This window comes from Mycetomoellerius zeteki, unplaced genomic scaffold (genome assembly GCF_001594055.1).
Source record: "Mycetomoellerius zeteki isolate Tzet28-1 unplaced genomic scaffold, Tzet1.0 scaffold39, whole genome shotgun sequence".
NCBI lineage: Eukaryota > Metazoa > Arthropoda > Insecta > Hymenoptera > Formicidae > Mycetomoellerius > Mycetomoellerius zeteki.
In genome coordinates this window covers 1021743-1038249 of record NW_017257381.1, presented here as the reverse complement: position 1 = coordinate 1038249, position 16507 = coordinate 1021743, and the positions used below count along the sequence as shown (strand labels likewise).

The window sequence follows — 16507 nt, the reverse complement described above, 5'->3', positions numbered from 1 at the left end:
GAGAGAGAGAGAGAGAGAGAGAGAGAGAAGTAAGATGGGTCATGACGCGCGGGATGAACACCGTTGGTAACAGAGGAGGGCGGGCATGGAAGCGAAAAGAGTAGGGAGGCGACTGCACGGCGGGGGTAGGTGAGCAGCAGTGGGGAATACGGGTCGATGATGCCGGCGGTCCTCGACGACACGAAACGCCAGTCAGTCTCTGGTCCACCCGAAGTCGTGCTGCTGATCCTCTATCTTTCACCGAACACCGTTCGCCGCAGCCATGGGTGACAAGGTTTGTGCTTAGAGCTTGCTCAACGAATAGCGCAAAAGAGAGAGGAAGGGATAGTGAGAGCGAGCGAGCGAGTGAAAGAAAGAGAGAGAAAGAGAGAGAGAGAGAGAGAGAGAGAGCATGTGTGTGCTCCGTGTATGTGTGTGCGTGAGAAAAAGAACAAATAATCATCGCGACTACAAAGCTTTTGAGAAATGAACTTGCACTGCTTTGCGAGGCTGTGCGGAGAGAGCTGTCACTCATACGGCGGAGAACGGAGAAGAGAATGAGATTTACAGAAAGAAGATGATAGGAGGGTATCTGTCAGTCAAGCGCAGCTGATTCGAATGACAGTTCGAACTGAGGGATTCCGCGGATAGTGATATTTGCGGTGACACACCTCGCAAATTTCTTCTTCTATTATGCATCAGTGAATTAGATTTAGTTTGGAAAAATTAGACGAATACATTTCCAGAGGATGAATATGTGAGACAGAAATGAACGCGCGCGCGCATGCAGTGAGAAAGAGAGAGAGAGAGAGAGAGAGAGAAAGACACGTTTCCGAAGTCTCTCCTTATCTTCCTCTCTCTGTCTCTCTCTCTCTAACTCCTTTTTTCCCTAGATCGAAGTACCTATTCGACAGCGGACCTAGTGTCTTTTCCAAATCTTTTTTTCATTCTCTCTCCTTCCCTCTTTCTTTTTCCCTTAAGTTTCTGTCAAACTTCTTGCTGATCTATTAGTTCTGTTAGTGTCGTTACTAGGAAAAAGTGAGAAATTTCTAAATCGAAAACTTCCTCGTTCTGTCCTTGTCATTTCTGTCTCGTGCATGGCTTCTCCCTTCGTGTGTCTCGCCTTCCTCTCGTTCGTTAATTCTTGCGAATTCCACTTGGTGGAATATGGAATAGAGTTTTGCGATGCTCGTATCGTGGATTTTTTCTCCCTGTTCCATTGTTAAAAACCTATATAGTCATTTCCTTCACGCCGCTTTTCTCAGAAGAACTTGTGTGGACACTTGGCCGCGCTTATCTAAATGTCAATGTGTGATGTCACGCTTGCCTCGTGCTCTACTAAACGAATGACAGATGAACTCGTTGGGGAATTAGAAACATTATTAATCGTCGAGACATCTTCAAAGGATTTTCAAGTTCCTCGGAAGTGCTTATTTTCATCAGAGGGAAGTTCTTCGGACATTCGGACTTTCAGACTTTGTTATAAAACAAGTTTCTTTCGGAAGATATTCGATACATCGCAGTCGCGAAAATTCATTGGTGATTAGCACGATAGAATCATCCGATCCGTGAGTTCGATGGAGATTTTTCTTCGATCGTTCCGTCCGATGCAAATATGCGCTTAGTGATTTTCTCGGCGCGCTTCTGCGCAGATTGCTCCGCACGCAAGCTCATTCGCTATGGGTCGCAAGATCGCCTCTCTTAGTGGAAAACGCTTTTCCTCATGTCTCGTCGCCGGTGGGTGTCCCATATTAGTGATCCTAGCCGATGATCGGTAAAGACATGAATTCAATAAGCATTGTCGGTTGTTGTTTTATTCTCGGAAATGCTCCTCGAAGACGAACGGATCGATTAATTATGCGCGTCGTCGTCGTGGCAGTAGCGGAAGGATGGATCGACGGCGACCGTTATTTTTAGAGCCGCGCTAAAGTTCAATCGCTGCGAACCCGTGCTGCACGTAAGCTCCTCGGGAAATGGAGGAATCGTACCTTCAACAGATACAGTTGATATCATGAAATCGAAAATAAGATGGTTGTTTCGTTAACGATCCACACGTATAAACTCGTTTTTATATGTATTCCGTACCTACAAAACGGTCCCCGTAATTTCCGATTTACCGAATCTGAATTAAAATTGCATTAAAATGATTCAATTTTTTATAATATTACAATATTCATAAATATGCTATGCTATACATATGTGTGTGATATACATTGTTATCATATGACTATGATAATGCTATCATTCTTAAGTAATACGTCAATGACTGTTGTTTTTGACATAATTTGTAAAATTTGTAAAATTGTGCAGTTGAACTGTTTCTGACATAATTAGTTTTTGAATGGTTGGGGTGAGGTTAGATCTGTGTAGTAAATCCCAATTAGCTCCCAATTGGGAGATGATTCAACGCTTTGATTCAACGCTTTTTAGATTTTGCATATTTTGTATTTGGCTTGTTATTTCAACTTTCAAAATACTAATACAAATGACGATAATAATTCTATACTGATGGTCGAAACAAGTTGTAATCTCGAGGGACACGAGCGCGACACGCCCTCGAGCTCCACCATTCCTCGTGTTCCTTCCTGTATCTCTGCCATTCCTCAACGGTATTTTCTACTAATTTTCTATAATGGTTACTTCATTACAACTTTCCGGTATGATCATGTCCAAATTTATTATGAAATGAACAGAAAATTTAATTTTCACTTCCAGTTTTTAGGGGGTTTTATCCATCTCTTTCAAATCTTTCAAATATTTCGTAAGAAAGAGATTCAGTTGTCTTGATGTTGAGAGGGCTGATTTCTGTCAATAATGTTACTTAATTTCGCATGACTATCTCAGTGCCGGCAGTGCTCTGGATGAGATACGATAGTGTGTCAGGATGTGAAATAAATGTAATTTTTCTTTCTTTTTTCTTCTCTAGGCTCCGATATAACAATCTATATAGATATCGTATTTAATTGAGAAGGTCGATTCTTTTAAGTGGCCCTTACTGATGTTTTCTATTCAATGAAATTTCTTGGACCAACTTTCGCCTTTCGATTATTTTATTATTTATCACCACCGTCATCGTTGTCGCCGTCGTCATAGTCATTCACGCGTGAATGACGTATCTCGCGGTGCTGCACGACATTGAATCGCCAATAATGTTTAACATTCGTCAAACGTCATCGGTGTCATGTATAGATCATTTAGATCGCGCGTTTCCGCGAACAAGTTGCATCTTACTGTATTTACACGAAATGATTTAATCTTTGACCCTTTTATGCATTTTCAGGACCCGTAAAAGAATTAAATTTAATTTTCGCAAGAATTTAAAAATTCCACACATAAATTTCTATTTGTAGGTTAAGGTCTATCCTCTAAATGTCTTGTGATAAAAACTCGATCGCTAGTCAAAATTTTATTCTCTTTGAACTTTGAAGAGACTTAATTAATTATTGCATTAATAAATCTTTGAGTATTACTGTAGTTTTCTCGTACTATATATTTGGGATGCACTATATATTTTAGAATTTCTTGAGTTTCTTCAGAAACATTATTTTCATCTAATATAAAACATCAAAATTTTAATTTGACAAAGGCTCTCAGATTCAATAGAATTAATTTTCGATGTGAGATATGGGCAATTGAGAGCAAACGCGGTTAAATTTAGCGTATATCTATTTCTGTATAATAATACCAAATAATAAGTTTATAACATTATTTCTTTATTAATACGAACGTTTCGACTTTGTTTAAGTCATCGAAAATTAATTTTCATCTAAACTTTTGGGCAAATTGTGAATGCAAATTTTAATAATTTATTACGATGAATGTATGCCACAAATATCGTACTGTTTTGGTGTATACATAAATTACTCTTATTGACATAATTACACGCCAAACAGAATTAAATTGCTACATTGTGTTTGAGTTGTATGAATTCATCTGTATCTTAACGTCGAGGTAGCGAGTATCTCTTATCATTCTTCCGCAATGTCAGAATCATCCACTTTTTATTTGATGTTATCTATTATGCGTGCATTACAGTAATAAGCGTGGTAATAAAGACGTTGACACGTTTCATTGGATTTCTTTGAATGATATTTTTTTTCCTATGTCTATTGTTAGTTTACTGTCTTGCAAGATATGAATACTATGTCTTAGGACCCGTGTCTTAGGACAATACTATCATTAATAGCGTACAGACCACGTAATTAATTCTGTGCAGTAGAAAGCATAAAAGGATGACATAATTTATGTTTTGGCATTAAATAAAAGGTAGAGAAATATTATTCAACTATGTATCGCTCATTAAATTCGAAGAAATAAATTAAAAATTTGGTAGCAATGTAATATTTTATCAATTAAAACTTTGAAAAGTGTAGGACAGAGACGAAAGAGTTGTGAAAACAAGTATGTGAAGATGGACAGCAAGATAGGTGGCTGGATAGCCTTGCCAGGCATCCGGTATTATCCGGATCGTTCAGGATTTCAGTGACTATCCGGTGTTTGCTTCGACCGTTGAGTGCTTAACCCTTGGATGTACAGGTCTTTTTATAAGTCTTGCAGATTTAATCAGTTATGATATTAGAGAAATCTTGCTTTTCGGCATTTAATTTATTAAAAAATTTAATGACATGAAATTTATTATTTTTTTGCTAGGATATCTTATTTATTTGTTTCATCTAACTGTGAACGATTTCGGCGTGCCTTTCCTGTGTAGCATTTAGATATCGCCAAAATTACGGCATGATTGTATCTGGAGCATCTATTCGTTGATTCACCTGCAACTTACCTGACATTTCGATCGGTATCATGTCACGTGCCGGCGAAACTTCTTCGCACACGACACGCATGGCAGTTGTTGATGCCGCTCATCGTCGAAGGGAATCGATCGCGACGAGACAAGGGTGAATTTTTCTTCGAATTTCGATTGTATATTTGTCTCGTTTTCATTGTTGATGTAAACGTCACTTCGATTTCTTCACATTTCTTTGCTTTATCGATGAATAATTAATATTTACTGATTTCCGATATTGACCTTGCATCAGATGGAGAAATGTTTCCTTTCATCGAATCAACGATATTTAACTTTCGATTTAATTCCATTTGTTTTAATTTGCTTCACTTCGCTTTGGTAATAACGGCGATGATTCGGGCGTTATTTCCGAGTAACATCCTTAGAATAGCACACCAGCTTTCAACTGGAACGAAACTCGACTATCGGCTGGATCGATATCCATGGTATATTTAAGGGCCGTCAGTTCAGAGCGCAAGTCCTATCTGGAAATAAAATGCTCGATACTAAATTGGAAGGTCTCTTGTATTTTCTTTCTCTTCCGCTTGGCTCTTTACCTTATTACACTTATTTTTAAATTATTGAAATGTTATTTTGGTAAAACATTTCATACGTGGCTATTCAAAATGTACATTTTAGGAAGATAGAATGAGCTTGCAAAATAAAATTATAGAAATTTATAGAAATTAATTTATAGAAAAAGCAACTTGGTTTAACGTAGAAATCTCGGTAGAAATAATTAAAAATAATCGGAATTAAGTCGGAAGTTGATTATGACTGGTGACGTAAATGCGAATTTCTTTTTCATTTTTTTCTGTTAATTCCAATAATCAGTAAAAAGATTTTTATTTGACCACTATATTGTCCTTCAGGCGTAAATTTGCTATTTTCATTTGATTCAGTCTCAGTTGTTTATTTGTTATTCAGCATCTTTCGTCTATTTGTTCGCTTTTTTTACATACTTTAATAAAATAAAAATTAAATATCGTTTAATTTAAACTATATGTACACTATATGTAAACTATAAACTATATGTAAACTATATGTAAACTATTGTACATATAGTTTAAATTAAACGATATTTAATTTTTATTTTTTTCGTCCGTACAGATCATATGCCGTCGTCTGCAGGCCGAAAGACTGTGTGAACGGTAACCTGTGAAGAAACCACTCATTTCTGCAAAAAATTAGAAGACGCAAGCGGAGTGGGCCAAAGCACACTTCAACTAATCAACTCAGCAATGATTTTACGCCTTCTGGAACGACAAATCCGTGTTATACCATCATTATCAAACAACATAAACTTATTTTTGTCGCTCTAGAAGACATCAGACCATTGTTGAGATGTCTAGTTGAGTTGAGGTGTGCTTTGGCTCACTCGTGTCTTCCAATTCTTTACGGAAATGAATGGTTTCTTCACGGGTTGTCGTTACGGGCTGCCACAGTCTTCCGGCCTGCAGACGACGGCGTATGATCTGTACAGACGAGTTAGATTGTTCAGAAGTCGATATTTCGTCAGCAATGTCCGGCGCCGTACGATGTGGGTTACTACGGGATATGCGAAGGATGTTGCGATCGACGAGAAAAGTAGTGTAATGTGGTTGGCCGCTCTTCTTCTTCTTAACATAGCTTCGCTAAATCTTTCAACGCTTAAGAAACTTGGTCTGTTGATTTGGAAATACCAAATTGCTGATCGAGCTTCTTATGTACGTCCACCTTTGTTTGTGGCCCTTTATGATGACTTTCTCTTGTCGTTCATCTATATTTTGAGCACCGCAAGTATCTATCATAATGTAAAACGCTAAATCTAACTACTAAAATTTGAGCGCATTCGATTCACTTTGACAAAAGTTATGCTTAAAAAATCGAAAGGTGATATAATTTTGACCGGTACTGTATGTATGGATATATGTATGTATGTGTGTGTATGTGTGTGTACGTGTGTATGTATGTATGTAGGTAGGTATGTACACATAATGATTCATTTAGCATCTGTCTGACGAGTGATCAAAATTAAAGCGACGCTTCCGGAAATTTTGTAATTTTACGTTATCCTAAATATAAGTTAAAAAACTTTTACGATCTTAAATGAATCATCGTCATGACAATTGGCATTCGTTATACGATGAATGAACTCGGTTTGATGATTCCGATGTTCATTAATAAGATAACAAGGCAATTATGCAAAATTTTGTTACATCTGCGTCGTTTCATTGCAATAGTTTCTAGATATCTTTAACAAAACAATATGTGAATTTGTCTATTTTTTAAATAACATGTTGATATTAATTAAACATTATTTTAATTTTTATTCTAATCCTGAAAATTCAGATAAAATTCAAATTAAAGACAGATTAAAGTTATCTCTTTATTCAAAGTCTGTTAATCCAATTGTGATCCATTGGATTTAATTGTTTCCTCGAAGATTTCTGTTTAAGATCTTTAAATTGTAGCTCTTTTGAAATGACGAATGCTTTTATTAGATCAGAGAAGTAATTAGGAAAATGTACAACCTGGAAACAGAATAAAACTTTTTTTTAATATCCATTACGATTCTGCAAAAATTTAATATCACTCAATTGATGCAATTTGAATAATAATATGGATATTAACTTAAGGAACTTTTTTACAGTAACACACAAAAGGGACTTGTCTGTAGGAACTTTAGGTTCTAATAGGTCAAAAGTGAAAATTATCAAACTATAAACTTTCACACGAGTTTGAATGTGGTGTACGCGTTTATATGTTGTGATCGAATATATCGATTTTACAATTACGAAAGTATATTGTATCTATTGAGGGAATTAAGATGTGTTACTTTCTTAAATGTTTACTTAATAAACATTTAATGTTTTGAAAAATTTTATTATTATCTCAATATACCGAGTTGTGTTTATATAAAGACGATATCCTAACTTTCAGTAGTCGTTGAAATCTGGTTATTAATTTTGAACATTATATTATACAAAGATACAATCTAATTGAAAAAATGATTCTTTCATGAAACTTTCATTCTTTCGAACTGAAATTTTTATGTTAATAAATTTTGCTAGAGATATCGTTCATAAAGTTTGTTTTCGTTTCACATTTATTAAACAAATATTCTCTTCGTGTTTATTCAAATTATTCGGAGCACTTTTTAAAGTATTTTTCTTACCTAAATTTGAATCTTTAAATTTTCTTTATAATAGATATAGCCTTTCCAAATAAATGGGAAAAGTTTAATTTCTTGTAGCATTATATAGAACGTCGTTGTTTTATCATAAATGATGAAATGTAGCTTTAGAATCCTGAATGCAGGATGCACGGCATCGTTCTCTTCTTCTTTTTCGATATTCTCTGCGTCCGTAAGATTATGCTGCGCGATTCTGTTTTCCTCTCTTTCCTATCTCAAACTCGATGCGAAACTAAAATGAACTAGCACGAACCGGTCGAGTACCGGTGTCGTATAGAAAAGAAAAATAGCGATTGCATGCATGTGTATGCATCGGCACGCCTTCACTATCGACCTTTCCCTCTATCCAATGAATGAATCAACAGATAATTGAGAATTTTCATCGAAATATAAATTAAACATATTTTTTGCCGGTACCTCGATTATACAAGTCAACATTTTATTTAAGTTTTCCGATTTTATATATTTTCTAAAATTGTTAAATAATGATTTTTGTTAAATTTTGTTGTAGTTTTAATTTAGCCATACTTAAGAGAAAAAAGATATATATGTAAAAATAATAATATTTAATTTTTATTGAGAAATCTATATTGTATAGAAAACTAGAGTCGCGCGTGTTAAAATTAAATTTGTGATTTTATATATTCAAGCATTTATCTTCAGAATCTAATTTTGGCTATAATTCAATCAAATTAGATGACAGAATAGATTAATTTTTTAGTTCGGCTCGGTTTGCATCTCTGGGTTCTGGTTTTAGTTAAAATTCTCGCATGCTATGAATGAGTAGTTAAGCAAATTTTCATTGGAAGTATTGTGCATGCGTTGCATCTACGCGTTTTGCGTATATATTTTTTTCTGCATTTCACACACGTTCGATCTTTGACATAGATCCATTTAGATAGTAAATTCAATAGATAATCTCAGAAAACTCATTTCATTGCGATTGTTCCTTCTTCTTATGTCACGAGAAGAACTGTACATGATACATATCTATGTTATTTCTTGAAACTAAGGAATATAAATGAATTATTTAAAAATATAATTTTTGCTGCAAGAAAATGCGTCTCTTTAATACAAAAAAATAATTTTTTAAACGCGGATGGCGCTTTACCAGTGTCAAATTTTGTTTCAATTTTTTCCGATCGCGTGGTTTATGATGATAAACTTTCAGCAACATATTAAAAATTAAAACACTAAGAATGTCAAGGTAAAGAAGAAAAAAATCGATTCTTATATCGATCCTGAGATAGATTGTGTCAATAAGCGCGCTAACTAATAAGTGATCGCGTGTTGGTTGTTATGAGAAAATCGTATTGCGAAAATTTCCATGGCACGTCGGTACACGCCATCACTATAAATTACAAAATTTCCTCAATATGGAGGGTAATCCAAAATGCAATTTGCGAAACATATTGAGGTCATTGCACATGTTGATTTACATAAAGGAATTTAAGATCAAGAGAATGTAAATTTCTATGTGTTTTAATGAATTTATTGTATATCGTGTCTTATTAATTATACACTTTTGTACACGCTAATGTTCTTATGTAAATTCGTATGTTTTGAATTTAAAATATAATCGCGTGGTCATACTCTTGAAATACGTTAAAAAAATTGATATTTGATTTATGCTATTAATTACATATTAAATATATTTAAGTAATCTGTATTTTGTGGTAAAATAAAACAAATCACGATTAACGTGTATTGAGAAAAATTGTATAAGGATGATAATATTTTCGGGTAATTATATGTTGCAAAATTAATAAAAGTCGTTTTTCTATAAAGCAACGGAAACTGTGATATGTCACTCGTACAATACGACGACAGTGGCTGCGCATGTAATATTAAACAAGGACAGATGATAAATCCGAGGCATCAGAGAGGCATCCGAGCGACGTTTCCGAACGCAGCCAGTGTGTGTACGGAAACGCGTTGCATCAAATTAATCTTTCTTTTGTTTGAGGCATAGATACACGTTATTGATGAAATGCGAATGATACATTCGCTTGCTTGTATGTCAATCGTTTCGCGCCTCTTGTCTGCATCAGTGAAAAAGTGTCAGATGATGCACGTGCGCGCACGCGCAAGAGAGAGAGAGAGAGAGAGAGAGAGAGAAAGAAAAAGAAAAAAGAAAGAAGGAAAGAAAGAGAAGGTCTTCTAACGGCTATGACATAAATACATTCAATGTCTCAAAGACTTTCAGGGACGGCCGGACGAGAATAGACGAAAATCCAATTTTAATCACAGAATCTCGACTCGCCGCATCACGTCGCGCAGCATCACCGATGAGACTATCGATAGAAACGGATTTTCAAAGTTTCTTCATACTTTTACGGGGATGTAATCTCGATGAATTTAATTTGTACCATAAATATCGCAGACACGGTGAAAAAGAGTAGAGTATACCACGTACCGATTTTCGCATTTTCATTGTCCCCAAATGAAAGGTGATTCTCGCTTATCTGTATCTGTTATTTTGAAGTCGCAATGGATTTCAATGCCTGATTCTTTAATTTGATTCCGTGAGTGTCTTAGGGCGCGTTCACACCTTGACGGAAAAACAGAAAGCGGAAAAGCAGTAACCAGTCAGAACTCGCGCTGATAGTTGAAAATTTCGGCTTTTTGTACCACTTACTACCAGCGCGAGTTGTGATTGGCCACTGCTTTTCCGCTTTTTGGTTTTCTGTCAAGGTGTGAACGCGCCCTTAAAAATATTTCACGAATGTTCGAGGTTCGCTTCATAACTCGTATTGAATAATCCATCAGTCATTTACGCGGTTCAGATGGTGGAATAATTGGATTGCGGTAATTGAAAAAATGAGTTCGCGAAGTTTAATCTAGGATAAGATTGAATCAGAGAGCGAAACACAGTTTGCGGTGACACAATTCTTCACGTAAATATAGGTACTAGGCAGAAATGAGAAATATATAATTAAAGTGGAAATATTTTCCCAACTTGTCCAGTACCTAAGATACATTCTCTTGCAAAATAGATGAATACGCGTCTGCAGTTGACTCTTTAATTATTCGTTTGTCACAAGCGATGCTGTGTAAAACTTTGACAATTGACTTGGACTCTCGGACTCTTTATTGATGTAATACATTTGAGATTTCTTATCTCTAATAATTATGTCTATCTGTGTGAATTATATAATGTCCGTTAATTATATATAAAATTTTAAAATTTATAATTTTATAATTATTGAATATTTATTTATCACAATATTTTATCAAAATGATATATAAGTACAGTGATATATTATAATAGTTATATACATATTTTTATATAATAGTATAAAAATAATTTTAAAATTTTTCATATTTTTCCATGGTTATTACGTTTTATTAGAAATTACATACAGTTTTACAAAATATTTTCCTTTTCAAGGAAGACATCAAAAATTACATAAACAGTCCTCGTTTATTTTACGTGTGGGAGTATTACGTAAATTGATCGGAAACCTCAACCGACTAAGTTTGTTTGCACTTTTTTTTATAAAGTTCATCAATTACCATTAAACAGCACACAGTGTGCTTTCTGTACATAGTTTTCGATCATAGCTGTTTACTTCTTCGGACTCGAAACTGTTCGATATAAATGTTATTTGCAACGATTAACATCTCGTTCTGTTACACCGTACTCGTTAAAATTCGTTAAAAATTTTAATTACGCATTTCTAGCAAATATGCGCCGGGAGACGATACGTGAATCGCGAACACATCGATAAAACGCGCTTCATCAAGTCATGTGATTCAATTTCTTCAAGGTAAACGATGCGAATTTTTTGTAGATGGCAGTCGAGAGATTAACAAGTAATTTGTGTCTTTTGAATATTTTTAATTGAACGGTATTACATAAAATTGATGAATTAAAGTAATAGAAAAAAATAATGGCACATATTCGAGACACATTGTTCGTGTTTTTAATTTATTCGAAATTGCACGTTATTTACTTTTTGCGTAACATTATTTAATTGCGTGCTTATAATTGCTAGATGTATTATTTTAAATTATTCGCTGTTTATTTCAAGATATACGAGACTTGTTTCGCGGAAATTGAATTTTCTGAGAGAGAGGGGGGGGAGAGAGAGAGAAAGAGAGAGAGCGCGAAAAAAATATCGCCAAAGGGATTGCATAAGATGTATAAGAAAAATGTATTCTCTTCGATATATTTAAATACTCACAAGGCGAGAAATATAATAAAACACAACAAAAATTGAAGAAATTTATTATGGTCAAAATTGAAAATTTCGTTGGGTTGTGTTCGTATCGAATTTTAAAATTAAATTAAATTCTTTACCGAATGAATTAAGACCATTAAAATATTATCATAAAAATCTTGTCATATATGTATATTCGGTGTAACCAAAATATAAAATTGTGATTATTCCTTACGTAATATCCGCGAAAGTTTGTCAATAGATGCATCTGAGACGAGAAAAATCGACTTGTCCGATAAATCACATTTGATGCATACAGGAGGCACGTAGTGTGCTCGAGTTAAATGACCAATCTCTCCCTCTTGGCCCAATTCGTAAAACGTCCTGTGCCACGCACTCTGCGTGACGTCACACGCACAGATCTCTTCTCGTGGCGGTTATAAGAGTGAGTAATGCGTGAGGGTGCGTGCAAGGCCACACACAGTCAGACGACTAGCCAGCCAGCCAGTCAGTCAGTCAGTCAGTCAGCCGTTGCATGGCAACGTGGTGTTCGCGTTCTGAACGGCGATAGTGGCCGAATATCGACCTAAAACAAACGCTCATCCATATCGCGTGTCTCTACACCTACGGGAAGCACTCGCCTAACAGAGCGCGCGACTGTATCCCGTATGTCTAGAGACACGCGATGACGTCACACGCATAGATCTCTTCTCGCGGCAGTTGCAAGAGTGAGTAATGTGTGAGGGTGCATGCAGGGCCACACTAAAAATTCTGTAATGCCTTCATATTATGTCTTTCTCGCCAAAGTAATCAATCATACTTATCTAGTATCCACAATGATGTTTTTTTATCTAGATAGAAAGATATATTAATAATGAATATTTAAACCTTAAATCAATTGGATTACTAAATTGGAAATTTTACAACCATTTTCATTTACACAAATATTAATTACACAAATGATGTTTTTCTGTCATAGGCAGTGATGTCTCTAAATTTTTGAGGGTACCGAGGGAGAGTTTAGTCAGGCCTAAATATTCACGATGTGTCACGACCGATGCGAGTTGAATAATATCGATCAGCGATAAAATGCCCGCGCGCGCGCACGTATCTTTCTCATAAATAATTTAAACCTGCTCCGTTTACGAAATCGGTTTTTAGCTTTGTGGTGGGTGAAATATGGTTCAACGTAGCACGTGCGTTGTATGACGACGACGGTCATTGTATTTTACAAAGATATCTTCATTTTGTCAGGAAATTAATACGTCGTATTCGGTTTTGCACCATCACCGTGAGACTTAGCAAGGTGCAGAGTATTTGTGAAGTAAGGCTATTTTTAAATGTACATTTCGCATTATAATCGGAGCCTCTGAGAATCCCGGTATACATTTATTCGTCGATCGATATAAAATAAAAGAGTATGACTCGTTTCCCTTCTTTCTTTAGACTTCTAAGATGGATATGGATATATTGCCATTTGTCACTTATTGAAATTTATTTTTATTTGCAATTAATTTGTCTAAATTATTAATTTACATCTGTTTACAATTATTTTGAGTAGAGTAAAGAGCTACAGAAATTCTTATGTGTAAAATATAGAACATTTTATACAATATTACATATAAAAAAATGATATGATAATTACGTCTAAATGTTTGTAAAATTTTATAAAATTTGCAGAACATATTTTGTCTTAAGTTATAAAGTTGCTGGAAACGGCAAATTTTGAAATGCATCTAAAAATTATCAATGTTAACAAATTTTTCATACATTATTATTATTATAAGGCGGACATCTGGAGCTATCTATTGAGGATATCGGGTGGCAATTAGAGATAAACTTGATAAGCATCAACCTGATTTATTAAAAGATTAGCTGCACGATATGATTGTCAATTTGGATCGTAAAGTTAAATCACTCATTGTCAGTGTAATAAAATTTGTTTGGTAATACGGATTATACAACACATGGTAAACATTACGGAGTGAATCATTTATTGTTCTCGGGTATACAAAAATTTTATCCAATATTATTTTTTATATATGAGGATAAATTTGGCTAGTGTCAAGAGTATGTCTATCGGTATCAGTTTACTTACGTAAACGTTAGAGAAAGAGAAAAAAGAGAGGGGGAGGGTGAAAGAGAAAAAAAAACAGTAGGGTGGATAATGTAGGGAGAAACGAGGAAAGTAGCACGAAATAGGAAGGAGAGAGAGGGATTGGATAGCTATGAAAATTATCATCCGAGTATCAATCTGAATGGTACGTTCTCTCGATTCTATTATCGAATATCGATAATTGATTTCAACGTGATCCAGACTATTTGATGGAAGTTGCACCAAAGTAGGAAGATGTCCCACTTGTGTGTCTCTCGGGTGCGCTATCATGGGGATCACGGTGTATCAACGTGCTTATGCACATTATTAAGTGCACCATACTCCGGGTGAGGACAAGAGACGAGACGAGACGAGACTATACAAGACAAGATCATACAAGACGAGACGAGACGTGAAAAGAGAGAAGGAGAGAGAACACGTATAGAGCCGCTGGTGGTGCCCTACTTGGGTATTGATCCGTGACAGTGGGAGGCGCTCGTTAGAGATGGCTAGGTCGTAGGTCGCATGCGCGTTTCCACCGATGATTCCGTATCGCCATCATCGACCCGCGGCTCGAGAGAAATAGAGCCGAATCGGTGAGAAACGTTAGAGAAAGAGAAAAAAGTGAGATGGAGGGGGGAGAGGGTGAAAGAGAAAAAAACAGTAGGGTGGATAATGTAGGGAGAAACGAGGAAAGTAGCACGAAATAGGAAGGAGAGAGAGGGATTGGATAGCTATGAAAATTATCATCCGAGTATCAACCTGAATGATATGGTATCATCACCTCGCTTAACCGGCAAATAGAGCATAGATCGCTCTTTAAAATCACGCTTCGAATATTTGAATATTTCGAGGTCGAAATTCTCGAGAAGTTTAGATAATAATAGAGAGTGAAAGAGATTTATATATATATATATATATATATAAGTCTACCGCAATTTGATGACGATCTGTCGACCATGTTGAAATAGATTGAGCTTAAGAACTAAAAAGGAAAATCTGATCTCATTTCATATTTATGTAGATAAAAAGATTTACATAAAAAAAATGTGCGTGCGTTAATCGTAATAGCGTGTCAACCGTAAAATTGCTCTTTAATCTTTCATCGTGTATTAATGTATCGTTAATACACTGTAAATTGCAGAGGATTTCAACACGTTTTAAGTCGATTCTGGCAACGACACGCGACGTCGACCCTCATACGGCGCCGTTACTGCCGCGTCGCCGTCGTCGCGATTATCGTCGGAGCCGACGTCGCCGCCGGCGCCGCGACGCGATCGTTGAAAGTTAATCCTTAATGCCTTAAGTCAATGTCTCTATGCAACTGTAAAAGAAATACCGTGCTCTCGTTTCTTCCGAATAAATTTTAAGAATTCGTATAGCACATGCTCCGTTAAATCTAATTATATCTAATTTGAAAAAATAAGACTAGACGAAGTAAGTGATATTTTATCTGGATTTACAATATTTTTTTTCAAAATAAAAATGTATTACTCAGGATTGTTAATTAATAATGTGTGACTTAGTTAGAAAGATAAGAGTATTATTTATACATAAATATAAAGAGCGCCATAATCAAAGTTAGATATGTACGAATATAATATTCCTAATTTTTAAATTTAATTATCTCAGATGTGACTGTGCGCCGAAACGTTTGGACATTAACCACAATCGATGAGATATTAATAATATAAATATGAAAATGATATGGCGCCGAAACATTTGGACATTCCTATATATGATATAATCCTCTCTAAATTAATTTGATAAAGAGCTTATTGCGAAAAATATTACCTCAGCCAGGATACGAACCTGGGATCTCTCGACTTCCCGGGACGAGTGTCTTAGCCAACTCGACCATTGTAAAGCTGAATCTAGGCAAGCGAGTGCAAACTAACGAATGAAACGAATGAACAATTTTCTTGAAAGAGTAGCGAATAGCGTCGCTCTATTGGTAATTTATTCTTCACCCTAATTTTTTTGTATTACAAAACTGAGAGAGAGAGAGAGAGAGAGAGAGAGAGAGAGAGAGAGAGAGAGAGAGAGAGAGAGAGCGCAGAATTCAATTTGGCATTAAAATTAATGGGTCAATTCTAATCAGAATTGTAAGACTCGTAACGCGTTCTCATAAAACTTATATAAGAACTTATGATTAGTATTCTTATTTTATGCGTATGTATCGTAAGACGTACGATTATTCGTAAATATCTATACGATTTTCTTTTAAATTTTATAGCTATTAAAAAGCTGTCTGTAAAAATATTGTATAAAGGCATAAACACTTAAAAATTCTTACAAGTCTTACAGGA

General features: G+C 35.4%; 1 protein-coding gene across 5 annotated transcripts in view; it reads left to right on the top strand.

The window, feature by feature from the left end:
• Atpalpha (sodium/potassium-transporting ATPase subunit alpha) overlaps nucleotides 1–16507 on the top strand; it is a 63470-nt gene that overhangs the window by 29840 nt on the left and 17123 nt on the right. The window contains exon 1 of one of the 5 annotated variants that reach the window (XM_018453538.1): nucleotides 111–274. The exons of 3 other annotated variants lie outside the window; for them this stretch is intronic. In XM_018453538.1, the coding sequence (XP_018309040.1) occupies nucleotides 263–274 (12 nt within the window). In that variant the 5' untranslated portion in view covers nucleotides 111–262. Of the gene's footprint in view, nucleotides 1–110; nucleotides 275–16507 lie in introns of those variants that run through there. One more of the 5 variants, XM_018453540.1, reaches the window with a different exon arrangement.